This window comes from Chiloscyllium plagiosum, unplaced genomic scaffold, assembly GCF_037043375.1.
Source record: "Chiloscyllium plagiosum isolate Xiang-an unplaced genomic scaffold, Cpla_swu_hap1 HiC_scaffold_6, whole genome shotgun sequence".
In the NCBI taxonomy this organism is placed as follows: Eukaryota; Metazoa; Chordata; class Chondrichthyes; order Orectolobiformes; family Hemiscylliidae; genus Chiloscyllium; species Chiloscyllium plagiosum.
Genome location: NW_028270144.1, coordinates 84090531 through 84117434, shown reverse-complemented (window position 1 = coordinate 84117434; position 26904 = coordinate 84090531). Strand labels below are relative to the sequence as shown.

Here is a 26904-nt window from a genome sequence, read left to right as displayed (position 1 = left end):
GTGAATATTATTGCCAGTCACACCGACTAAAAGCAGCAAGAATCAACGACAAAGGCAAAAGTACACAATGAATGAGACCATTTTTGTTCAAACGCCCAAACCAAAAATATCCACACATCCCACTGCTCTAGCCTATCTACCATCAGAAATCAACTGTGATGCATAATAAGAAATTATAACACTGCAGCTAGTTACTTTAATTTTCAAAGCACCCTGGGCTAGATTGTATGTTAATCAATGGGTGGGGTCAAAGGTGGGACAGAGTGGATGGCTCACTTCCACAGTTTCCTCTCAAATAAAGTATGCTAATTAGTGGCAAAGATTGTCAATATGCACTGCAATTATGCACTCCACACAAAGTCAGGGCTGTAGGCCAGAATGAACAGGAAATCAGTCAGGGTTACATACTTAAAGGGTTACTGAATCAGTCAGTCTTAATTTCTTATGGAAGACTCGAAAGAAATGAAAAATGACATCAAAATTCATACATACCCTGCCAACTTCACCAGAATATACTGCTACATTTAGCCACAATTCTGGTGGTAAGCCTTGTGTCATCTCTTCATACATGCAACAAATCACTCTCCAAATGTTTTACCAGATGATGCCTGAAAAAATGCAGCAGGCAACAGAAACAGGCTATTGCAAAATGAGTGTATGCTCTCCTGTAAGTTGCAAAGACATGACAACATCCTACTATAGCTTATAGGCATGTTTTTGGGGTGGTGTGAGTTGCAGTTATGAATATTGGAAATCTGCTTTCAAGCAGTGTGGCTCCAAGCAAATATTAGTTCTTACCTGTCTGACTTAAACTGTTAAAAGCAAGTCACTGCAAGATGCACTGACTGGCCTTCAGTTTTTAAGATATTTTTTCATCAACCGGATTGGAGATTCTGCTAAGCAAAATTATTTTTCCACCCGGTAAGCAACATGTACCAATGATTTGGGAAAATGCCAAAGTACTCCTCAAAATTCAACTTCAATCTCATACCTGAATAATTGTACTGCCTATCTTTAATCTGTGCAAAGCCAGTGCATCTTATACACTCTCATATTAAATGGCTAATTTCTAAACAAGTTCACCCTGTTTAACTGTGTATTCATGATCAGTGACAAACCTACAAAAAAGAGTGAAACTACCAAGTGATGTTTTTTAAAAAAACTAAATAACCTAAATCAACAAATTTCCCAGCTGTCTCAGGAGCATTCAAGTTTACTTGACCCTCCTCTGCTCTCAATGCTCTGCTATTCAATAGCAAATTGACTAATAAATTAACAGATACTCAGCTGCATATTGTTGTGTTTTGAAGCACAAAACGCAATCCCCTCTCCCCGTCCCATTTACTGACCTTTCAAGGGCACACACTATTGCTCTGCAATTCTCACATGCCAATCACTTAATCTGAACTATCAACATCTTTTCTTCACTGGCAACCTACACTCACTACCCCCCAGCACCTTCCCCCTCCCAATCCCAAAAATAGCATAAATGCTGTCCCCTCCAAACTTTACTTCAACTCTGATGAACAGCCACCTTGACTCAAGATGTTAGCTTGCTCTCTCTCCATGGATGCTGTCTGACCTGCTGTGACCTCCAGCATTTGTTGTTTTTAGTACTGATTCCAGCATCCGCAGTAATTTGTTCCTACATTTAGTTCAATATCTCATTTAGTTGAGTCACAGAGAGATCTAAAGGATTGAGACACAAAAACAATCACATTGCTTGTGTGAATTTGTTCTATCCATCATAGTGACTACTTTTAAGAGGCCACAACTCATCCAGCTATTACCATTATTTCACTTTACCACACTAAAAGGGAAGCTGGTGTGCATTTCTTAGATATGATGTAGTAATCATGGTTACCCTGAGAAATCTACGTGCAACTGAGTTAGATATCACAATATTATTACTATGATGATTCAAACTTGAAGCATGCAGCTGGTCTTTGTAGCAATGTTTTGACCAATTTCTCCTTGCCATTTCAATTTTCTTAAAGGTTCTACAAATCTTTGAACTTGAAAATTTTCAGATCCCTAGCCACTCATCATGTTCAGAAAGACAATGAGCTTTCCAATGAGCATTCTGGAATCATCTTCCTAAAAGAAAGAGGAGCAAAGGCTAAAATGTCCAGAATGGGAGGCACCTTGCAAGATCATAACTCACTCATTAATATCCCTCCTCCAACATTCCATAGAACGACAAGGTCATTCCAGAGCCAGCCAGAGGATCAGGATATGGGGAGACAGTACTTTGCCAAGTATTTTTAAAGGACAATCAAAATCACAGACTATGTCCCAAAGGGTGTCAGTAGGAGAGATGGAAGTCACCGTATGCCTTAACTTACTTTTTTTTCGATTCTAGATTGTTCCAACCGCAGATTGCTGGTGTTAACAGCAAGGTAGAATCTTGGATGCATTATTAACTGGAAAAGATTCCATTCATTTAACACATGGTCTGGTGCATCTCAATGCAGATAACCTATCTCAGAAGCTATGTCTTTGGATCAATTCCCCCTCCCACTCCACCAAGGATATGCAGGTCTTTGGACACCCTGTAGCTCAACATTTCAATTCCCCCTCCCACTCCACCAAGGATATGCAGGTCTTTGGACTCCTCCATCGTCAGACCACAGCGAAACGACGGTTGGAGGAAGAACGCCTCATCTTCCGCCTAGGAACCCTCCAACCACAAGGGATGAACTCGGATTTCACCAGTTTCCTCATTTCCCCTCCCCCCAGCCTGTCTCAGTCAAATCCATCAAATTCAGCACCGCCTTCCTAACCTGCAATCTTCTTCCCGACCTCTCCGCCCCCACCCCAGTCTGACCTATCACCCTCACCTTGACCTCTTTCCACCTATCACATTTCCGACGCCCCTCCCCCAAGTCCCTCCTCCCTATCTTTTATCTTAGCCTGCTGGACCAACTTTCCTCATTCCTGAAGAAGGGCTAATGCCCGAAACGTCGATTCTCCTGTTCCCTAGATGCTGCCTGACCTGCTGCGCTTTTCCAGCAACACATTTCTATCTCAGAAGCTGCCAGGAGATCAAGAGGTGATAACATTTTGTAGGTGTCTAAGTTGAGTTGCAAAGTTGAGGTTTAATGGATATGCAGTTGTGCCTCTTGAGTACATAAACTGTGACCATGACAGTCATGTATTTTAGACTCTACTACAAGGTTAGAACTTGTGTAGCTGAGAGCTAGGAGTCTGGTGTTACATCATGTACAGAATAGTCTGCTTAAGAGACACATCAAGGCCTGACCTAAGGTTTATGGAAAAGGAGAAAACCCCATACTAAAACAAAGCTTCCAGTTGAGATGGGGGGATGCAGCCATATTCAGAATTCCTTCCAACTAAACTAAAGAAAAGAAAGTCAAGATAAGCAATTCACTCAATCATATACATAGCTATGCTACAGGGGTTACTCGATCACAAAGACCATACAAAAATTTACTTTCATTCAAAAAATGTTATACAAAATCTTCAATTAGGAGCAAACTTAAGAATCTGATGAAAGATCATTAACCTGAAATGTTAACCAGTACTCAATGAAGATAGAGTATTTCTAGCATTTTCTGTTTTCATTTTAGATTTCCAGCATCTGCAGTATTTTTTTATATAACTGGCAATCCTGACATTGATGTTTCCTAGCAACAGAGGGAGGTGGTACAGTCCATATACCAGAGCTGTGGAACTATCAAAGCATAAGATACAGGAATAATGACTGATATATAAAAGCAGTAAACACAACTTTAAAAACTTCCATAAGACATACCAAGAGTTTGTTTTTAATTTGGTTTTAAACAAGGAAAAAAAAATGACTCAGGAGGAGAAGCCCCACAAAACAATTTGGGATTCACTTTTCCTAGACTTCTGTTTGCAGAGAAGATTGGCCAGTTCTGGAAGTTGCTTCTATTCCGTGCATATAGTAATAATAATTAAACATTTATGATAGCAAATTAAGAGATAGAATCAATATTTGATAACACTAAAAAAAAGCCACAAGAAATGATACTTGATAGCTTAGATAAAGGGGCTAAAAAGTGACAAGTGGAATCGAATGTTAGTAAGGGTTAGGTAATACATTTTGATTTAAAAATAAATCAGTAACCAAGCTCCAAAAGGACATAAAAGCTTGATGCTCTGAAAGGTCAGAGATTTGGCATTACAGGCTTTCAATGTAGTATAGGCAACACACCAGATGAATAGGCTATAAACTAAAACTAATAGATTTCTCGAGTTTCTCTCAAGAGGTACAAACTACAAAGGCCAAGAGATAATGATGAGCCTATAAGAATTGTTTTTATTTAATACAAGCTTTTTGGTGCACTTCTGTGAAGCCCATTATGATTTGTACACTTATTTCCCTATTTTCTTCCACGAATGTTTACAATACTTTCATTTAGCTTACCAATAAATTCTATTTCCATTACTACTTATAACTATTTCTAACATCTGTTTGACAAGTGAAAATGTTTACATCTAAATCTACCTTACTTCATTTAAACATCTTTCAATAAGTGACAGTATGAAGTTTCCGCTAAGACATTAGTATATCTAAAATTTAAAGTTTTAAAACTTAAGATACCTGACAGAGAAAATGGTAATCAAAATACATAATAAAATTACATGATAGAAATACCATTTTTTAAAAGTTAGTTCAAGAGGATATGGGGGGGTCATTTATTGCCCATCCCCAGAGTACAGAGTTAAACTTAGGGTGAAGGGTATTAAATGCTGGCCTAGCCAGCATTCAGGACAGGTCAGGTCAGAGACCATCACTCTAACCTTCCTTGCAGTATTCAGCTCTTTCATCTATGTTTGAATAAAGGCTTTAATAAAGGCTCCTGTAATGACGTCAGGAACGAAGTGGTCCTGGTAGAACTTAAAATCAGTGCCAGTGGGCAGGTTATGTCTTTGCACTTAATGTTACTACCAACAACTCCTTCCATCACTAGGCTGACATTAGGGCTATTTAACAGGGTTTGTCCTACTTTGTGTGCAGGACATATCTGGGAAAATTTTCCACATTGTTGAGTAGATGTTGACTTTCCAGCTATACTGGAACGAGTTGCCTGGGAGCAAAATACCGAGTTCTGGAGCACAAGCCTTTGGCCCTAATGCTGGGATGCTGTCACAACGCACAGATTTTGCAGAATCCAGTGCCTTCAGCTATTTCTTGATATCACTTGGAATTGAATTGAATTGACTGAAGTCTGCCATCTGTGATACTGGGGACATAAAAGAGGAGGCAAAGATGGATCAGCCAATCAGCACTTCTGGCTGAAGATACTTGCAAATGCTTCAATCTTGTCTTTTGCACTGATGAATTAGACTCACAGCGCCAGGGACTTGGGTTCAATTCCAGCCTCAGGTGACTGTCTGCGTGACATTTTCACATTCTCCCAGTGTCTGCTTGGATTTCCTCTGGGTGTTCCCATTTAAGTTAAGAGTCAAACACATTGCTGTGGGTCTGGAATCACAAGTAGAACAGATCAGGTAGTGCCAGATTTCCATCCCCAAAGGTCACTGGCAAATCAGATGGGTTTTTACAACAATTAGCAGCGGCTGATAATCAACAAAAGGTCATCATTAGGCCAGGTAGCATGGTGGGATATAAATCCATGTCTCGGTATCAGGAATGCTAGTCGAGTTACATTACCACTTATTCCATCACCTCCCCGGTACATCACTCTTCTAGTACTTACGATGATCCACACTTTGTTCCTTTCGCCCTTTGTCAATATCCAATTTTTTGTCAGACATTTCTTTGGGTGCTTCAGCTTTCTTTCCTAACCTCTCTCGGGAAACAGACTAAAACAAAGAACAAGAGTTATAACCAAGAACCTTAATGTTTAAACAGAAAATATTAAAAGCCGAAACTTTACGTAAAATGAGAAATTAAGTATTGCTTCAAGTAGGCACTTTGTTAAAGCTTTTTGTCTTTCGCTCATCAGAACAATTCACAAGAATACTAATGCAATGAACTAGAATATTGCCATCACCTACTTTTCTGATTTGAAACTGATGCAGTGTATGTACATATTGCATGCAAAATGCAGGAGTATGTATGTTAATATGCAATTTCTAATAAATGCAGATGTGCTGCAATAAGTCCTAATGACAACCCTGAGTTGCTGATTAATTTCTCAGGGCAATGTCCTGCCCAGAGTCAATCTACCGGATTCAAAACTCAAACGAAACTTGGTGGTTAATTGTCAAATTGTTCACTGATGCACTCTCCATGGGAACATTCTTCATGCCAACCAATTTTCCCTTGAACTGGTTTTCTTCTGAAATTCTGATGACTGCAAGATGCAAAGCTTTGAAAAAAAGTCTTTAAACGATAGTCTCCCCACAAATGACTAATGAAAACCAGAAATGTCTCATTGAGAAAGAGATTGGATTTAGAGATTCCCTACAGTGTGGAAACAGGCCCTTCGGCCCAACAAGTCCACACCGACCCTCCAAAGAGCAACCCAAACAGACCCATTTCCCTCTGACTAATGCACCTAACACTACGGGCAATTTAGCACGGCCAATTCACCTGACCTGCACATCTTTGGCCGGAGCACCCGGAGGAAACCCACGGGGGAGAATGTACAAACTCCACCCAGACAGTTGCCAGAGGCTGGAATCGAACCTGGGACTCTGGTGCTGTGAGGCAGCAGTGCTAACCACTGAGCCACCATGCCATCCCCTTTAAGAGTAACCCACTCAGTCCCATTTCCCTCTGACTAATGCACCTGACACTATGGGTAATTTAGCATGGTCAATTCACCTGACCTGCACATCTTTGGACTGCGGGAGAAACCCAGAGGAAACCCACGCAGACACAGGGAGCATGTGCAAACTCCACAGTCACCCGAGACTGGAATTGAACCAGGGACCCTGATGCTGTGAGGCAGCAGTGCTAACCACCGAGCCACCGTGCCGCTGTTTATCTCCAGATTTTAGTCAGCTGGATGTTCGGCACAAGTTGTAAATTTTACCGTATTAAAAATGATAATTTACAAACTGTATACCTCCATTTCAAAAAATGACATTCCCTTTATAACTTTCTGCAAAATTTTCATTCTGCAATGTATTACTGTGCTAAAGACTGAAGTTAAGACATGGCAAGAATGTATCTTAAATTGTAAACAAAATAATTGCTTTGAAACCAATTCCATCTGTGGCCCACAATAATATTTGCAGATGTGCTTAAGTTTGTTTCTATTTAATTTCAACTCAAACTTAGAAACAATCATAGGAACAAAGGCCATTTGGTCCACCCATGCACACTAGTTCCAAATGGATAGGTAGTAATGCAATACATTGCTTCATATTGCAAAGTAGATATGGGTCTGCAATATTTAATGGCCCAACACTGGATTGAGAGCTTCCCTGAGACAAAGTAAGCTGCTACCTCAATGGCAACAAATGACATTTGGGGAAATAGTTGGTTCATCTCTTCATTATGACCAACAGACAGACATACGGAGGAATTCAATTTTTTTTTCTAAAAAGTATTAACAACAGCAATAGAGAATCAGCTGCAGACTGTGGATACTACAAAAACTACAGATCATGAAAACATTCCAACATCAGCACTGAAGACCTTAGAACCTGTTGTGCCCAAGCCAAGCTGTTGCAGTACAGCTGCAACACTAGTAAAGAGTGATAATGTGAAAAACTGCACTGGAATCTGCCTGTGAACAATTAATAGGATAAAGCCAATCCAGCGAATTACCACAATTTGTCAAAGTGATGGAAAGTGTTTGAAGCAGCATTTGCTTAACAATACTGCTCACTCACACCTAGTTTGGGTTCCACCAGGGCCACTCAGCTCCTGACTTTGTTATTGCCTTGCTTCAAATATGGACAAAAAATAAGAGCTGAATTCCAGATACAAGAAGGAAGTCACTGCCCTTGACATCAATGTTCCATCTGACAGAGTATAGCATTAAGGATCCTCAGCAAAACTAGAGTCAAAGGGAATCAAGGGAAGCTGTCCACTGGTTGGTTCATAGCTGGGACAAAGAATATGATAGTCAATCATCTGAGGTCCAGCACATTTCTGCAGAATTTCAGAGTAGACATTGTCTCACTGACCTGTTCAGTGATGCTATCACACACCTCTAGTGCAGGTGGGAGTTGAACCCAGGTTTTCTGACTCAGAGGTAGGGACATTTCCACTCCACCACAAGAATTTAATTCCTCAGGGTGGTGTCCTAGACCCAACTTTCTTGAGCTATCTCAATGCCCATCAAAAAGGTCAGAAGTGGGAAGGTTTGCTGATTGAACAATGTTCGGTACCATTTAGAACTCCTCAGATACTGAAGCAGCCCATATCTGGTCAAAGCCTGGACAATATCCAGGTGAGCTGAAAATGTGTTGCTGGAAAAGCGCAGCAGGTCAGACAGCATCCAAGGAACAGGAGAATCGACGTTTCGGGCATAAGCCCTTCTTCAGGAAAGTTTAAAAGGGCTTATGCCCGAAACGTCGATTCTCCTGTTCCTTGGATGCTGCCTGACCTGCTGCGCTTTTCCAGCAACACATTTTCAGCTCTGATCTCCAGCATATGCAGTCCTCACTTTCTCCTCGAATATCCAGATGAGGGTTGGGAAGTGGCAATTAACATGTATAGACTGAGACACATTCAGCATGGAAACAGACCCTTCAGTCCAATTCATCCACGCCAACTAAGTTGATCAAACTAAACTCATCCCATTTGCTTGCATTTAACCCATAACCCTCTACACCTTTCCTATTCATGAAGTTATCCAAATCTCAAAAATTGTAACTGTACCTGTATCCACCACTTCCTCTGGCAGTTCATTCTACATGTGAACAACTTTCAGTGAAAATGTTGCCCCTCTGGTTCCTCTTAAACTTTCTCCTCTCACCTTAAAATTATGCCCTTTGGTTTTGAATTCCCCTACCCTAGAGAAAAGATCTTTGCTATTCACCTTATCTATGCCCCTCATGATTTTATAAACTTCTACAAGGTCACCCCTCAAACTTCTACACCACTGAAAAAAGTCCCAGCCTATCCAGCCTCTCAACTCTAACCCTCCAGTCAAAATAACATCCTTTTAAATCTTTTCTGCTTCCTTTCCAATTTAATAATATCCTTCCTATAGCAGGGTGATCAGAACTCTACACAGTACTCCAAAAGTAGCCTCACCAACAACCTTTAAACCCTTCAACAGTATCACCAACATTGTGGAGGTTACAATTGACCAGAAACTGAACTGTACTAGCCATGTAGATACTGTGGTTAGGAGAAAATGAGGACTGCAGATGCTGGAGATCAGAGCTGAAAAATGTGTTGCTGGAAAAACGCAGCAGGTCAGGCAGTATCCAAGGATACTGTGGTTAGAAGAGCAGGTCAAAGGCTCAGAAATCTGCAGCAAATACATCACTTCCTGACTCCCCAAAGTCTGTACAAGTTGAGCATGCAATGGAATACTCCCCAATTGCCTGGACGAGTGCAGCTCCAATAAAACCTCAGAAGCTTGACATCAGCCAGGTCAAAACAGCCTGCTTGAATCCACATCCACAACATTCAATTCATCCCACACTCATGGTCAGTAACAATGCGTACTATTTACAAGATGTACTGCAGAAATTCACCATGGCTCCTTAGGTAGTATCTTCCAATGCCACCAATACTATCATCTAGGACTATGCAACAGATAGTTGGGAACACCACAGCCCACAAGATTTTGCCTAAACACCTTACCAACCAGACTTGAAACTAGATCACCGTTCCTTCTAAACTAAAAAAAAGTGTCAATGAGCAGGTTATGTCTTTGCACTTAATGTTACTACCAACAACTCCTTCCATTATTTGGCTGACATTAGGGCTACTTAACAGGATTTGTCCTACTTTTTGTGTGCAGGACATATCTAGGAAAAATTTTCCACATTGTTGAGTAGATGCCAGCTTTCAAGCTATACTGGAACAAGTTGTCTGGGAGCAAAAGGTAGTTCTGGAGCAAAAGCCTTTAGCCCTAATGTTGGGATGCTGTCACAGCGCACAGATTTTGCAGAATCCAGTGCTTTCAGCTATTTCTTGATATCATTTGGAATTAATTGAATTGACTGAAGTATCCCCAGTATCACAGACGTAAAAGGGGAGGCAAAGTTGGATCAGCCAATCAGCACTTCTGACTGAAGATACTTGCAAATGCTTCAATCTTGTCTGTTGCACTGATGAATTACACTCACAGCGGCAGGGACTCTGGTTCAATTCCAGCCTCAGATGACTGTCTGCATGACATTTTCACATACTCCCAGTGTCTGCTTGGATTTTCTCTGAGTGCTCTCATTTTCTACCAAAGTCCAAAGATTTACAGGTTAGATGGTTTGGCCTACAGTTGCAAGGATAGCATGGGATGCTCTTCAAAGGGTCGGATGGACTTGTTGGGCTGAATGGCCTGTCACACACTGTAGGGATTCTATGGTAGACTGAGCAAGAATAGTGATATTCATGAAGTTTCCACCTGTTGGTAGTTATTGCATTGTCCATCACGTACAAGAGGATGTGAAAAAATTGTACAGCTTAGACCTGATCTGTTGGCTATGGGATTGCTTAGTACTGTCTGTATACAGAGGAACCTCGATGATCAGAATGAGATGGGCCGGCACTATTTCATTCAGATAATCGATTATTCGGTTAATCGATTAAATGCCTTTCCTCTGGGGCTCCCAGTTTTTAAAAGTCTGCTCCCCGTTCAGGAGGCTGCAGAAGAACAGCGTGCAAGACGCCCCCCCCCCCCTCCCCTAGCCAACACTGCCCCCCAACCAACCAACACCTCCCCTGCCCACCCAACACTGTCCAATACACCCCCAAGCCCCCAACACTGCCACCCGCCCACCCCCTGCCCACCATCCAACTGCATCCAACACCTCCCCATGCCCCCACCCAGCACTTCCCCAACACCACCACCACCACCCCAATCCCCGTCCAGCAACCCCCGACCCTCAACCAACACTGCCCCCAGCCCCCTCTCCGGGGCAGCCGGCCTGGACACCAACAAGGCTGCTACCTTTGTGGGTTAAATCTCTCTCTCTCTCACACACACACACACACACACACACCTTTTTAATTACAATTTTTTTTTTTTTTTTTTACAGGTTCCACCTCTGCCCTGCACAGGACAATGTTAGAAAGGTTATCTGGGATTGGGGGGGTTAGGGTACACCCCTCTGTAAAACTCCAGGGGAAGTGTGGGGAGAGAGAGGGCAGGAGGTCAATCATTTGGAGAAGTTTCCTGTTTAAATCACTGTAAACAAAAGACGCGATCACTGTTAGAAACACGTTTTTGATGTAATGTTTCTATCGGGACCTCGAGATCGCCTTCAGATAATCCGATTTTCAGATAACTGGTATACAGATAATCGAGGTTCCTCTATATACAGCTTCTCCTGTTTAGCAAGGAAGTCAGCCATGTTTGCAGCTGCTAGATTCTATCTGCAGCAATTTTCTTTTAAGCTTGGTCAAGTGGTGGTACTGCTGAGCCACTCTTGGTAATGGACATTGAAATCCCATTCCACCTTCAGTGCTTTCTCTAAATAGTGTTTAATTCTGGCAAAGTTTTGAATCATTAGCTAAGGGATCCAGTCAATGATACTCAGTAGGTTGCAAGTTTGACCTCAAGCCATGAGATTTCGCGGTATCTAGGCTCAAAGCTGATGACTCAGAACTCCTGCTTGAATGTTAACCAATGTAATGCAACCTGTGGTGAGTTTACCCTGCTATTGGGACAGGACATAATTATGATGGCTATTTCTGGAACACGGATTTTACTTAACTAGCATGTGGGAAACAGTTCTCCCAGTGTTGGTACAAGCCCCCAGGTATTTGTAAAGGACATTTTCTAATGCCAGATTTTACCAAATTCAAATTTCACCACCTGCAGTAAGAAACTAACTGCAGTAAGGACTAACTTGTCCAAACCTCAATGCTGGATGATGACAGTATGGAGTTACGTGGATTACAGATTATGTTGACTAGCATGATGACCACAGAAAAGTGGAGAAAGAGAAAGAATGAGATATTGCCTAAAATAGAGCTCATTACATAATCATAAAAGGAAAACCCAAAGGAAATTAAAAGCCTGCACTGAGACAGCATGAATTTAAGCCACAAACATAGATTCGAGAATCAGAAGATGATTTACAACTGCCCATTTTTCACTCAAAAAAGGTAACCACAAGAGAACATGTAGCTGAACAGTTCACCTAGCATTCAATACTGGGGAAAAACAATATATATAATGGATTAATAAAGCTATTCAACTTGTTTAATTTACAGCCCTGTGTTAATGTGCTAAATTAGCATTTCTCAAACATAAATATTTCACTTACAAGTATCAAGTGATTACTTTTTAAAAATTACTCGCCATGCTCTTATGCAATTTAATTTCCTAGGATTTTTCAACTAACTTATTTAAGCCAAATTCATAAAGTCAAACCTTCAACATCCTTTCAAGATTGATGATTTACATACACAACCCAGAATGCATCCCATCTTGACTCCAAATTCAGAATTGTATCGCCAAAGATATACATAAGGAGTAGATTATTTGTTAAACATTGATCAGCAGAAATATAAAAGGTTGTAGGAATGCACTGCACACTAACTAGCAAAGGTCAGTCAAATACTTGTGCTATTGCATATATGAAATCAAAATCAAATGCGAAGAGGTCAAGAACTCTGCATTAAGACATAATTCACCCCTTCTTTCAATATATTTTCGATTAGTAAGTCTTACAAATTCTTATATCTCCATTTATAATTAAAGCAATCTATGGATACTGATCACGTAGGCATCCCACCAGTGACAACACTTTATGGGAGAGGAGACAGAATCACTTGTAAACTTATTAGAATTAGAATCCCTACAGTGTGGAAACAGGCCCTTCGGCCCAACAGGTCCACACCAACCCATTCACCTACATTTACCCCTAACTAGCACATCCCTGAACACTACGGGCAATTTAGCATGGCCAATTCACTAAACCTGCACATATTTGGACTGTAGGAGGAAACCGGAGCACCCGCAGGAAATCCACGCAGACATGGGGAGAGTGTGCAAATTCCACACAGACAGTTGCCAGAGGCTGGAATCAAACCCTGATTCTTGGCGCTGTGAGGCAGCGGTGCTAACCACAGGCCACTGTGTCAACCCCAAAGCATGATTCTGACATGATTCCTCCTATTTTTACCTCTGGAGTCTCCCAAGGACCTATTCTCAATTCCTTGCAAATTATTTGCTTTACATATTTTATGCAAGTATTTCATAAATAATTTCTAATATACAATTTTTAGTTCCAAGACATCATCTTGCCTTGGAACTACACAGGAACCTTGATTACCCAACAAGATGGGCGGGCAGTATTTCGTTCGGATTATTCAGTTAATTGTTTCAATGCCTTTCCTCTGGGGCTCGGAATTTTCTGCAGATTCCTTTATCCCTCGTTCTGCCTGCCTTGCTCCCTCCTTCTGTCTCAGGGTTTGTTTCTGAGCAGACACACACTTCTGTGCAGGGGACCTGCAGCATTGAAGCCTCCTGCATCCAATCTCTCTTCCTCCTTCAACCCCAACCACACCCCCCCCTCAATGGGACTGACCCTGTGCAGAACTGTGGGGGGGGGGGGGGGGGCGGGGGTGTATATCCTTATCTTCTACAACTTTAGAAAACACAATTACAAGGTCACTAATTTTCTAAACTAGTGGAGGAAGTGCAACTTTTGCTTATTCCTGCTTCTAGAATTCACTAGGTACAATGAGAATGCTTACTTGGCTCGGAACTTTAATGGCTTCCAGTTTCTCCTCAGTGGTTGCTGCTGAGTAGTTTGATTTGTCAGTCTTCATATTTTCTCGATTAATTTCAGAATCCAATCCTAATTTATCAAAGAGACTAGGCTCAGCAAATTGGGATGGCTGTCCTGAAGTTGTTACACTAGGTTCAAAACCTTGAGTCACCTTCTCAGTACCACAATGAGGTGAACTGTCAGTCACATTACACATTTTGTTTAGTTTCATCATTGCAATTTTCACACAATCTTGTTTAGGAGTGGTACTGTTTTCATCATCTGATGACTTTCTGCCTTTGGCCTCCATTTGAAACTTTGAAACCTTCACTTCATTTCCATCTGATTTTACAGACGAAACAGACTCCTTTTGCTTCTCTTGACACTTGTGTTTCTTACCATGACTGCTATTTTCCTTACTTACAGTTTTCTTCTCTGAATAGTCATCTTTATGATTCCTTCTCTGTTTCTGGAATTTTATTTCTTGCTTGGAATTATCCACCTTGTCCCTCTTCTTTTTCTTTTTCTTTATCTTAAGCTCCAGATCATCCTCATCTGAGCTATCCAAAGCTCTTTTTGAGGTTGCAATCACATCTTGTCTTATTAGCCCCCGAGTTGTTTTCTCAAATGTTGGATCATTGGGATCCACAATTTTCTGCTCTTTGTTTTCACTAGGGCTTAGAGATTCAGTTAGCAAGTCAACCTGCGTGACTGGCTCCAATAAAGACCTCTGTGCATCATGTTTTTTTTTCAATTTCTTAGATTCAGTTGAACTCCTTTGCTTTACTTTCCCATCTTCAGAGATCACTCTCACATTCTCTAAAGCATTGTCTCTCAGTTCTTCGTTAGTTGACCTGCTGGATTTAGCTTTTTTATCTATTTTAGGACTGTCATGCTTCATATCCAGTTCAGTTTTAGACTTTTTCTTTTTTTTAGTCTTTTGTGGAAAAGTTTCCTTCATGCCTCCGTAATCATCTGTAGACTCATCTTCAAAAATATCTTTGTCTAAGGTAAGCTTCTGGAAAAAGAAAAGTACTGATCAGATGAGACAGAAAAAGCATCGCGTGGTGAAACGATCACAAATTGCTGCTTCATACAGACAACTGATTTATTTCAATAATTATCAAATTCAGTATTAGTAGGCAACCAACCTACTTTACAACAGTCAAAAAAGCTGGAAAAATTGAGCAAATCAGGAAGTATCTGTGGACATTACAGGTTAATGACTTTTCATAAATTTGAATTGGGGATCAACTTCCTTCTCTTACCATCTTAATTGCCCTTAAGATTCAAGGCTAGTTTCAGAATGATCAACACCTTTTTCTGAACATAATGGAAAATTCTATCATATTATGACCACTGAAGATTCTTTGACAAAAAGTATTAATTCTGAATGCATAACACTGGATCTAAAATAGACTGAGCCCTAGGTGGCTTCTCAACAGTTTTCTGGAGGAACATATCTCAAACACATTCCAAAACTTCTTCCTGATGCAAGTTTAAAGTATAGGAAATGTAGGGATCAAATTAAAAATTTAGATGCACAAAAGGAAGCATAAAAAGAGAAAACGGTATGTAGGTTTTCTTTAAACCTACATATTTTATAATCATAAGAGCAAGATAATCTAATAGACAGTCAAACAAATTAGACATCAAAAGGGTAAACTGTGGCAGTCTAAGATGTGGTATTGATTCTCAGAATCAATATTTTCCATGGAGGATGGGATAATGCATATGCTGTTTGATTAGAAATTAAGACTATGGATTATAAATACATTTAACAGGAAGTTAGACAATTACTTAAGGACGAAAGGAATAAAAGGGATAGCAATGCAGTTAGATGACGTTGAGTGGAAGAAGATAGAACGACCTATATCATACCCGATTTTCTTTTGCAGGTGATTTTTCTGCCAGTTTTCGTTTAAACACTTGCAATACCTCCGTGCAGTCCTCCAGGTGAGCCTCTGGTTCCCAAGTATCATCTTCAGAAGAATAGCCTTTCCAATGAACTCTGTACAAGACTTGACCCTGTTAAAGGAAAGCCATGTTCATGCTTGAAAAGTCAAATTAGAGATAATATTTCCAAACAATAAATTCAGAAAAATATCCAATTGTACCAATTGTTGAAGTTAAAGCAAATCAACTGAATCATTTTTATAATTAATTTTACAAGTGCACCTAGTGGTGTATAAATCACAAAAATATTAGAAACCCCTTTAACCTATGATATACTTCATAGTATGGGAGTGCAAATGGTCTATTTCTGGACAATCCTACATGCAGTTGTAATTCACAGAACGTAATCATAGAATTCCTATAGTGTGGAAAGAGGCCGTTTGGCCCATTGAATCTCCAGCCCTCTAAACAGCATCCCACCCAGGCCCAGCACCCCACCTTATCCTGTAACTCTGCACTTACCCTGGTTAACCCACCTGGACTGTGGGAGGAAATCAGAGCACCCAGAGGAAACCCGGAAGACTGTGTAAACTCCACAGACAGTTGCCTGAGGATCGAACCCGGGTCTCTGACCTGTGGGGCACCAGTGCTAACCACTGAGCCACTATGCCACCCATTCAAGTACAACAAGACCAGCTTGCATTAGGTCTCCTTTATTTGTAGAATCTTCAGCTTCAAAATGAAACCAGTGTGTACAATACAATCAATAAGTTAAACATCCCAGGATGAGTTTTTATCATTTGCATTCATTCTTTGTCCGTCTCCACCTCAAACTCTCGTACGCTATTTAAGCAATTTTGGGTGAAATTTCAGCTCTAATTTCTAGTAATCATGATTCCCACTTCTTTGGGAATGAGGGAGAACTGTTCCAACCTTGAGATCTACTACATCATATACACAAGTGTACAGACTGTCAATGTTAATGATTAGAAATCAAACAAAGATATAAAAAAGCAAAAATGACGACTTTGTGGCATTCTCTCCTGTTACCCCCCTCCCCATTTAGTTCTTCAACTTTAAAAGTTATGGCTTCTGTGCTATCCCAATTCTAGGTTGCTCCTAACTCAGCAGAATATATTGGTCCCTGCCAACTCACCTTGAGCCACCTCACTCTGAAATCTCATCTCTCCAGTCCTTGGCTCCCTATCTCCTTTACTCCAAGTCCAACCTACCTCAAAATGATTCCTGAATGTCACAATCTACGAGCTTGTAATGCCAAAAGCTAATGTCACAGTGCGGATAGGGATGCAATGCAGCAGGAAATCTCAACTCAAGTTCTTATTTAAATTTAGATGCTGCATTATCAGTTACTTCAATCCGTTGCCCTTTGTTTTGGGCCGCACATGGCATGCACATGCAGTATTTATGTCAGAATAACACCAGTACGTTAGCTTCCAACATGCTGCACCACCTGAAACCCTCAGTTTAACAGTGTATGCAAATAACCAATTGGCAGTGTTATGGAAATCATTTGAGTACCAGTCAGTTCAGTAGCAAAAACACAAATTGCTGGAAAAACTTAACAGGTAAGAAAAAGCCAGGGAACTATAGACCAGTGAGCTGACATCGGTGGTGGGCAAGTTGTTGGAGGGAATCCTGAGGGACAGGATTTACATGTATTTGGAAAGGCAAGAACTGACTAGGAATAGTCAACATGGCTTTGTGCGTGGGAAATCACATCTCACAAACTGGAATGAGTTTTTTGAAGAGGTAACAAAAGAGGATTGATGAGGGCAGAGCGGCAGAGGTGATTTATATGGATTTCAGCAAGACATTCAACAAGGTACCTCTTGGAAGAATGGTTAACAAGGTTAGATCTCACGGAATACAGGGAGATCTAGCTATTTTGATACAGAACTGGCTCAAAGGTAGAAGACAGAGGGTGGTGGTGGAAGGGTGCTTTTTCAGGTTTGAAGCCTGTGACCAGTGGTTTACCACAAACATCGGTGCTGGATCTACTGTCTTTCATCATTATATAAATGATTTGGATATGAACATAGGAGGTATAGTTATTAAGTTTGCAGATGACACCAAAGCAAAGGTGTACTGGACAGCCAAGAAGGTTACCTCAGAATAGAATGGGATCTTGATCAAATGGGTCAATGGGCTGAGGGGTGGCAAATGAAATTTAATTTAGATAAATGTGAAGTGCTGCAAATCAGAGCTGGAATTAGACACTTAATGGTAAGGTCTTGGGGAGAGTTGCTGGACAAAAAGACCTTGAAGGACAGGTTCACAGTTACTTGAAAGTAGAGTCGCAAGTAGATAGGATAGTGAAGGCAGCATTTGGTATGCTTTCCTTATTGGTCGGAGTATTGAGCATAGGACTTGAGAGGTCATGTTGCAGCTGTATACAACATTGGTTAGGCTACTGTTGGAATCTTGCATGCAATTCTGGTCTCCTTCCTATCGGAAGGATATTGCGAAACTTGAAAGGAGTCAGAAAAGATTTACAAGGATGTGTCTGTGTTAGAGGATTGGAGCCACAGGGTGAGGCTGAATAGGCTGGGACTGTTTTCCCTGGAGTGTCGAAGGCTGAGAGGTCACCTCAGAGGTTTATAAAATCATGACGGGCACGGTTAGGATAAATAGACAAAGTCACTTCCCTGGGATGGGGGAGTCCAGAACTAGAAGACATAGGTTTAGGGTGAGAGTGGAAATTTATAAAAGGGACCTAAGGAGCAATCTTTTCATGCAGAGGGTGGTGCGTATATGGAATGAGCTGCCAGATGAAGTGGTGGAGGCTAGAGCAATTACAGCATTTACAAGGCATCTGGATGGGTACATGAATAGGAAGGGTTCAGAGGGATATCGGCCAAGTGTTGGCAAATGGCACTAGATTAGGTTAGGATATCTGGTCTGCATGGATAAGTTGGACCAAAGGGTCTGTTTCCATGCTGTACAGCTCTCCGACTCAATGAGATCTGGCAGCATCTATGGAACGCAGTTACCATTTCAGGTCCAGTGACCCTGCTTCAGAACTCCGTCATGTGTTTGAGGTATACAAATTTCATTGCTATTATGGACGTATCTGTTATGGTGCATTTAACCCAAAAAATGAAATCATATCACCTAGAATCAGAGAATCCCTACAGTGTGGAAGCATGCCATGAAGTCCAAACCAACCCTCTGAACAGCATCACACCAAGATGCACTTCCTACCCTGTGACCCTGCATTGCCTATGCCCAATCGACCTAACCCACAGATCCCTGGACATCATGGACAATTTAGCATGGTTAACGCACCTAACCTGCGCACACCCTGGACAATAGGAGGAAACCAGAGCACCTAGAGGAAACCCACGCAGACATGGGAGAATATGCAAACTCCACACAGACTGCCATTGAGAGTGAAATCGAACACGGGTCCCTAGCGCCATGAGGCAGTAGTGCTAATTACTGAGCCACCCTGCCATGCCAGCCTCTGCTGTGGATGTGGAGTAATTAAACTGCTACTACTCAAAATGCCTCTCATCAGTTGCCACTTTGCAAATTACATGTGTCCCATGCTTTGAATTATAATAATTCGATGCATGAAGACCATCCGTAATTCAAAGTTTGAAAGCAGCAGTAGTTTTGGGATTCAGCTTTTATCCATAATAAAAAAGTTATTTGGGGCTAAAATTAACTGGCCATTTTTAATGGTGTCACTCTATACTTTAACTTCTGATCTTCAATAAAGATGATTCTTAATCTCAACCCTTTTTAATATATTCGAGGTAAATAATCACCTCAACCAGGAGCCCCAAGGAAATCAGTTCTGACAAAATGGACATAAGAGACAATGAATAAGAAAATAAAGTTAACAAAATAAATAAAATACAAGAAAGCCTAGGAGTACACCAGCAAGAAAAATACAAGATTTAAAATGAAGGGATAAATTACAAAAACAATAGGTTTCTGTGCATTATCCTTTGTGGAAAATTAAATTGCTTGCATACTGTCATCCAAAAATGTCATTCAGAATTATTTATACTCCTGTAACTGGAACTGATTAAAAGAAGAAGAGATCTGATATTTGCAGTTGGTTAACGGCCAAGGTCAGAAGACAGTTAAATCATTCACACAAAGATTTAAATCTTTCAGAATCATTCAGCTGTGAACGAGCACCAAAGTAGTGGCCCAAAATGTTCCACAGCAATTCAGTCCACGACCACTCTAATACTTTATAAACAATTAGGTACTTCTGAAACCAGGGCACTACTTTACAAAATAGGCCAGACACCTTATTTACAAGGTCCCAAAAATAGCTATGAAATAACCAAAATTATCCTTACTTTTGAATTAGTCAAGGCATAAATATTGAAAAGAGCAGTGAGGTAAGCCCTCTTGTGCTTCAAACTATTGACATGAATAATGTAATTCTAGAGATGAAATCGAGCACCTGCTGCAAAGGTTCAACTCCTAATAGCTTTGTAAGAATATCTTGAGAAGTTCAAATTGTACTTGCAATTAAACTACAATCTGCTTACATTTGCATTTCTGAAAATTATTCAATTGGATGTGTAGAACCCAGGAATGTTTTCATAATGTTTTAGGCAAACACTTATGGAGCAACAGATATCAACACACTGTATAAATAATTCCTTAGCATGCTTGCTACACTAAAACCAAAATACCATAGAATCCCTACAGTGTGGAAACAAGCTATTAGGCCCAACAAGTCCACTCTGACTCTCTGAAGAGTATCCCACCCAACTACATTCCCCTAATCTATTACCCTACATTTCCTATGACTAATACATCTAATCTGATGCATTCCCGGATGCTACAGGCAATTTAGCATTGCCAATTCACCTATCCTGCACATCTTTGGATGGTGAAAGGAAATCCACTCAGACACAGAGCAAACTCCACACAGATAGTTGCCCGAGGCTGGAATTGAACCTGGGTCCCTAACCACTGAGCCACCGTGCCACCCCTTTAACAGTAAAGTGTACTATTATTTATTTCTAAGAAAATTGAGGCATATTAAGCAGAAATATGGGGCTAATCTGTGATGCACAGCAAAACTAACTCATCTGTAACATTCCATTATACAACATATTCACTTGTTAGAAGGATTTGGGCAACCACTTGTCATGTTCCAAAACAACAACATCTTTTAGAGATACATGCAGGTGCAAATTCCAGGTGCAGGTGCAGTGGCCAGTTCCAGTCATCTGTTATAGAAAAGATATTATTAAACTGTAAGGGGCTCAGAAAAGATTTACCAGGATGTTGCTGGGAATGGAGAGCTTCAGTTATAAAATTAAGTTGAATAAACTTTGACTTTTTCCACTGGAGCTTGAGGCGGGCCTCTGGAGGGGTTCGTAAAATCACAAAGGGCATACATAAGGTGAAGAGCAAAGGTGGTTTCTCTCAGGTGGTGGAGCTCAAAACTAGTGAACATATTTTTAAGGTGAGAGGATAAAGATTTAAAAAGGACATGAGAGACAACTTTTTTGTTACAGAGACTGATTCGTGTTTGGAATGAAAAGCTGGATGAAGTGCAGGTACAGCTGCAACATTTAAAAAAGACATTTCGATAAAGTACATGAACAGGAAAAGTTTGGAGGAATATGGTACAATACACTTATTGTTGATACCCACGAGGAATTTAAAAAGTTGAATGTCAGCAGGTAGGACTAGTTTAGTTTAGGAACACGGTCAGTGTGGACTGGTTCGATCTGAAGGGTCTATTTCCTTGCTGCATGACTTTGACATTTGGGGGAAATGAGACACTTAAAAAATTAAACCTTTCATGTTTGCAGAAACAAAAAAGGTTATAGTCCAGTTACAAGCCAATTCCTGCACCACACCACCTTCCAAAATGATTTGCCAAAAGAAAAAGCAAAGCTTCAATTGACAAGCATTAATTGTTTTACCATAAACTATTTGCAGTAGCTTAGAATAAGCATAGATCTGCTGCATCAAAAAATATATGATTCTCGCTTGATACGATTCTTTCTCCCTCGATTGTACAGCCCAACCTCATATCGATGAAAATAATTTTAAAAATTGTTTGATTCTTTTCCCTTAATTTAAATCAAATAAAGTGCTAACAAAGTGCATGCCAGCTTGTATTCAGGTACAGTTGAGAAGGGACAGAAAGGAAACAAAAAAACAGACTCCAGACGAAACTACAAAAAGAACACGTGGGTATGGTACAATACACTTATTGTTGATACCCAAGAGGAATTTAAAAAGTTGAATGTCAGGAGGTCTCAAAAGGTAGAATAAAAGATAAACTTTCATTCCCATGTGTAGGATCCTGTCCTTGTTGAATTTGTAAATTTCCATCTCATTGAAAAGAGTTTCCAATCTGCTGTTCAAAATTATATTATGGTCAAACTTATTTTAAAGCGGTTAAAAAAACAAACCAATAATTAGGTATTAGATTAGTATCATACATTTAAAATAGCCAATGCTAATTGAAAAGCAATTGTTACTAAAAAAAAATATCACAGACAGCACGTTCTTGAATCTATTTGTCCTACAGGAAACCTGTTTCCGGGTCTTTTCTACTCCTCTCCAAGAGGAGCATAAATAAGAGAAAATTTTGTTTAGAGATTTCATTTGCACAAAAATGAAAAACAAATGAACAGGATTTACCGGCTACATTGCTCAACTACACTTCAAATAAAAAGTGAAACTGCACCTGATAGTAACCATGTGTGTTTTAGTCAAAGCAACATCCAGCAGATGGAGTAATAGACTAGGTAAACAAAAACAACAAAGTTCTTAAATACTGAAGACTTAGTTTTTAAGTATTTCCTTAGTATTTCTGCATGTGCTATCAGGATGAGCAAACATTTTTAACTAAATGCAGAGAAATTATTTTGCACTGTGTAAAAATGTGCACTGAATTTCCAATCTACAACTTTTTAAAAAAACTAGACAAATAACAGAGTTTAAAAAACCTAACCGTTATAATAAATTATTTAGAACATTAATGTTTAAGTATTAAATATTATATTGGTTTTGCATTGGTCACATCTATTGAGTGTTCGGTATTCAAGAGTGCTCCCCAGAGGCTGGTGGTAAACATGATTAGTGATGGACATCAACTTCTTAGAGGAGAATCCCCAAGGAATGAACAGGAAGGGGGGGGGGGGGGGGTGATGAAGATATGAGGGGAGAAAAAAGGGATGGTGCACGCCAAGGAGTCGGGGACACAGGACGAAAAACATGCAAGGGGGAATTGGCAAAATGCCACAAATGTCTCGAATTCGTTTTTTGAGTTCCCGTCCTAAAGGTAACTTTTGCAATATGATGCTTTTTTTAAAAAATGCTGCAATTTCATCTAACCAATACAGCTTTCAGCTGCAATCTGTCTGAAATGCATGACCCGAAAACGGTCATGTAGAAATGTTGACTATGTGAAACAGAAGATTACTTCTAAAATTACTCGTTAACTTTCGCCATAATACTAATCTTTACATTTTGATAAACCACACTAATGTCTACTTGTCATCTAACTCATTTGCAAGTTTTGGTTAAAACGAGTTGAACATTAATGCGAGGCATGACAGAACGCGGAGCTGGCCTTTTTGTCACAATGTTAGCTCCAGTTGCGGATTTGAGTTATACACTGGTTCGATGGCTCTGGGCAGGTGGAGTGAGCCGGGCCGCAGGCCTCACTTCACAAACACGTAACGCTTGACTCCATCTTCACTAAAACACAACCCAACCTGAAACGCTTTCCCCCTCCCCCACAGTCCGACCTCTTTCTCGCACCTCAGAAATCTTCATGTCCACTATCCTCTCCACCTCATACACATCTTCCTCCGTTTCGCTTTCTGGTTCCGATTTGTCCGCAGCCTCCTCTACCGCCGCCATCGTAGGTAACGATCGTTCCCCCAAGCCACCACCGAGTTTGAAAAAAAACCGCACAAGAAACCAAAACCGTGGGGGAGGGGTTCGAAGACGAGCACAACGGCGACGGTAGCCAATCAAAAGCATGAATTGTCTTGATTGACAACACAATCTTTAGCCAATTGAAAACGGCGACAGTCTGACCGTCTCCATCCGTCAATGGGGAACCGCCTCTCACCGTCAGCCCCAGCGGGACGCCCTGAAAGCCGGTTTCGTGCGGCAACGGACAGAATCCAGTCAAAATCATCGCCAATGTCTTTTAGATAGCCCCTATTTCAACCAATTAAAAATCCATCTGAAAAAAAATTAAGAATTGGAGCCGCATCAACTAACAACATATTGAAATGGCGCTTTAGTCTCAGTAAAAACGTCTCAATCAATCAATCATTCATCAGATTTGTTTACTCCCGTATACACCCATACTATTTAAATGGTGCTTTCTGTGTTAGATTCAATGGAAATCATATTGTGGTGAGAGCAAGAGTTATTAAAATTACCAGGCAAGTGAGTGTAAATGGCTGAAGTTATCATGGACCGTGTGACTGTTGATTGATGGTCAGTGAGGAATTACAGCGCCATGATGGGCCCCTCTTCCTCAGGAATGTATCCCCCTCTGGGAATTGAGAAAGGATGGGTTTAGTGTTGTAGTGAAAGCTTCGTGTGTTTCATGATGGTTTCGCGATACATTTAAATCGTCAGAGTCCCTAATCTAAGATCATGATTGCTATCTCCCAACTTGAGATCTGTATGTTGCGTGGATATTCCTATCACGGCGCAACTGAGGCTATTCGGCCGTTTGTATCCTACTGTCTTGGTAAGAGCTAATCACTTATTCTCACCCCCTTGCTTTTACCCTGCAGCAATGCATTTGATTTTCATCAGATAATTTACTATTTTTGAAGGCCTTGGCTGAATCTGCCTCCACTACTCCCAGGCGGTGGTTCTATATCCTGTATAAAATTATTACTCCTTAATGTTGCTGTGGCAACCTTGCACCATGCTTATTTTGGCACTCACCTAAATGTAAGTGTCCTCTGGTTCAGGATCTTTCTGCCAAAGAAATGAGTTTCTTCCTGCCTCCTCTACTGACTCCCCATTACATCACTAAACTTTCTCATCTTAAAGAATAGTCCCAACCCCTCCATCTGGATTGCATTTTGTCCGCCTAAATGATGTTTCAGTTTTCTAAGTTCATGTATAGCACGTCAAATGTATTAGCATTATGTACCCTTTCTCTTATCAAATATTAAAGCACCTTCCCTTAACGTATCCCTGCTGCCCTTTCCTTGATTAAAATAGATTTGACCAAGTGACTATTAATTTTGTACCAAATTATCTTTTATAAAAGAATCCTACCAACAAGGTTAAACAAAGTGACCTTTGGTTGTTGGACTTATCCAAGGAGCAGGAGAATCGACGTTTCGGATGCTGCCTGACCTGCTGCGCTTTTCCAGCAACACATTTTCAGCTCTGATCTCCAGCATCTGCAGTCCTCACTTTCTCCTTGCTGGACTTATCCTTGAATTCTTTTTTTAACAAAAGTGTAACATTTGCAATTCTCTCACACTTGTATTCAGGGTAAATTTTCAGGCACTGTACTATTCACTATTAGGTGCTGTCTAAGGAACTTTGGTGAATTTGCAATGGTCTTAATACGTTTGTGGATGGGCAATGGAGGGATCCCACAGAGGTTGCCAGCCAGACATCCAAAAGTTCAATGCAGCTATCAATGTAATAACCACCAGGCTAGGCTAATTGCTGATCCCTTCAGGACATAGGTCCCATTCTAGCAGTTGACAAAATTCTGTGAGAATATTATGATACATCATGACTCTGCCAACACTGTGCCTCACACATTCAGAGGAAATGATATCAAGAGCGGTAGACTCTAGATCTCCTGCACATCCTAAGGGGATCTTCAGCTGTGACTCCATGTGTAGGTTTCACAGCATTGTTGCAGGTTATTGCTGGTCCTGGGCTTGCTGGTTTTTCTTCTTTCTTTGCGTCCTTGCTGCAAATAACAGCTATTGTGGCTGACTCTTAACAATCATGTTTGCAATGAACCTATGTGCAGAGCATAAGGAACAGAACAGTCTCCTAGTCATGTCAGTTCCTAAAGAAGGGCTAATGCCCGAAACGTCGATTCTCCTGCTCCTTGGATGCTGCTTGACCTGCTGCGCTTTTCCAGCTACACATTTTTCAGCTCTGATCTCCAGCATCTGCAGTCCTCACTTTCTCCTAGTCATGTCAGCACTTACATCACTCACAATTGATAGTTTTGCATACTGCTGTATTCAATGGGACATCGAAGCGATAAAATTACTCAATGTGGAACTCTTACTCTGGACCTTATTCTAATGAAAGTACTGCTAGTCATGTCACAAAGGAACAGTAAGACATCACAAGTGCTGCATAAGTAATAAACCTTCTCCTCCAAACTTTACATAACCCATAAAGTGCATCGTTGCATAAAGAAATGTCTTACAGATCAAGTTGAGAAGGAATCAGGGCTCCTATGCAGCCTTTGAAGGCTTGCATTAGCTTTCTGCTTTGTGGCCTGGAGGTCATCTTGGATTATTTCTGCTTAACCAAAATAATATCTTCAGTCTGCAAGGACAGATCTCTTGGTTGAGATCAGGCAACATTGCACCCTAAACAGTTGCAGAGTGCATTACACTTCACACGTACAATGATATGATTGCTAATTACTTCAATCTATAAATGATTTTGATTTATTGTCACATGTACCAAGATACAATGAAAAGTATAGTTTTGCATGCTAACAAGACAAATCATACCTTACATAAATACATCAGAGTAGTCGAACAGAATGCAAAATATAGTGTTACAGCTACAGAGAAGGTGCAGAGAAAGATCAACTCTTAATATACAATAGATTCATTCACAATTCTGAAAATGGGGGGAAGAAGTGTTCTTAAATTCTAAACCTCCCTGCCCCCCCACCCCCCCGCCATTTCCACTGAATCATTTTCCGTGGTTTCAGTTATCTGAGGTTTACCGCAGCCCAAACACAATACAGGGAATTTTCCAGAACCAGAGACTAGGGGACTGCTGGGAAGGTAAATTTCCCATTTAAATGAATGGGTTCGCTTCTATCCGTGGCTTTCGGGCTTCCGCGTTAGGTCTTGGAACATATCCTCCGCGGGTACAGGGGGACTACTGTATATGTTTTCAAACCTTTGTATCTTCTGCCCAATGGAAGAGGGTGAGAGAGAATATAACTGGGATGGAGAAGGTCTTTGACTATGTTGGCTGCTTTCCTGA

General features: G+C 40.6%; 1 protein-coding gene across 3 annotated transcripts in view; it reads right to left on the bottom strand.

Moving 5' to 3' along the window:
* The window catches only part of mphosph8 (M-phase phosphoprotein 8), a 48233-nt gene extending 24613 nt beyond the window's left edge, over positions 1 to 23620 (bottom strand). For 2 of the 3 annotated variants that reach the window (XR_015757443.1, XM_043691883.2), the window contains exons 1-4: positions 23482 to 23620; positions 15688 to 15834; positions 13793 to 14824; positions 5709 to 5814 (exon numbers count right to left, since the gene is read on the bottom strand). Coding sequence is in view for 2 of the 3 variants with exons in the window: in XM_043691883.2 (XP_043547818.1) it covers positions 5709 to 5814; positions 13793 to 14824; positions 15688 to 15834; positions 23482 to 23583 (1387 nt within the window). In the remaining variant the exon portion in view is untranslated. The remainder of the gene's footprint in view (positions 1 to 5708; positions 5815 to 13792; positions 14825 to 15687; positions 15835 to 23481) is intronic. The other variant, XM_043691884.2, reaches the window with a different exon arrangement.
* Positions 23621 to 26904: the final 3284 nt, after the last annotated feature.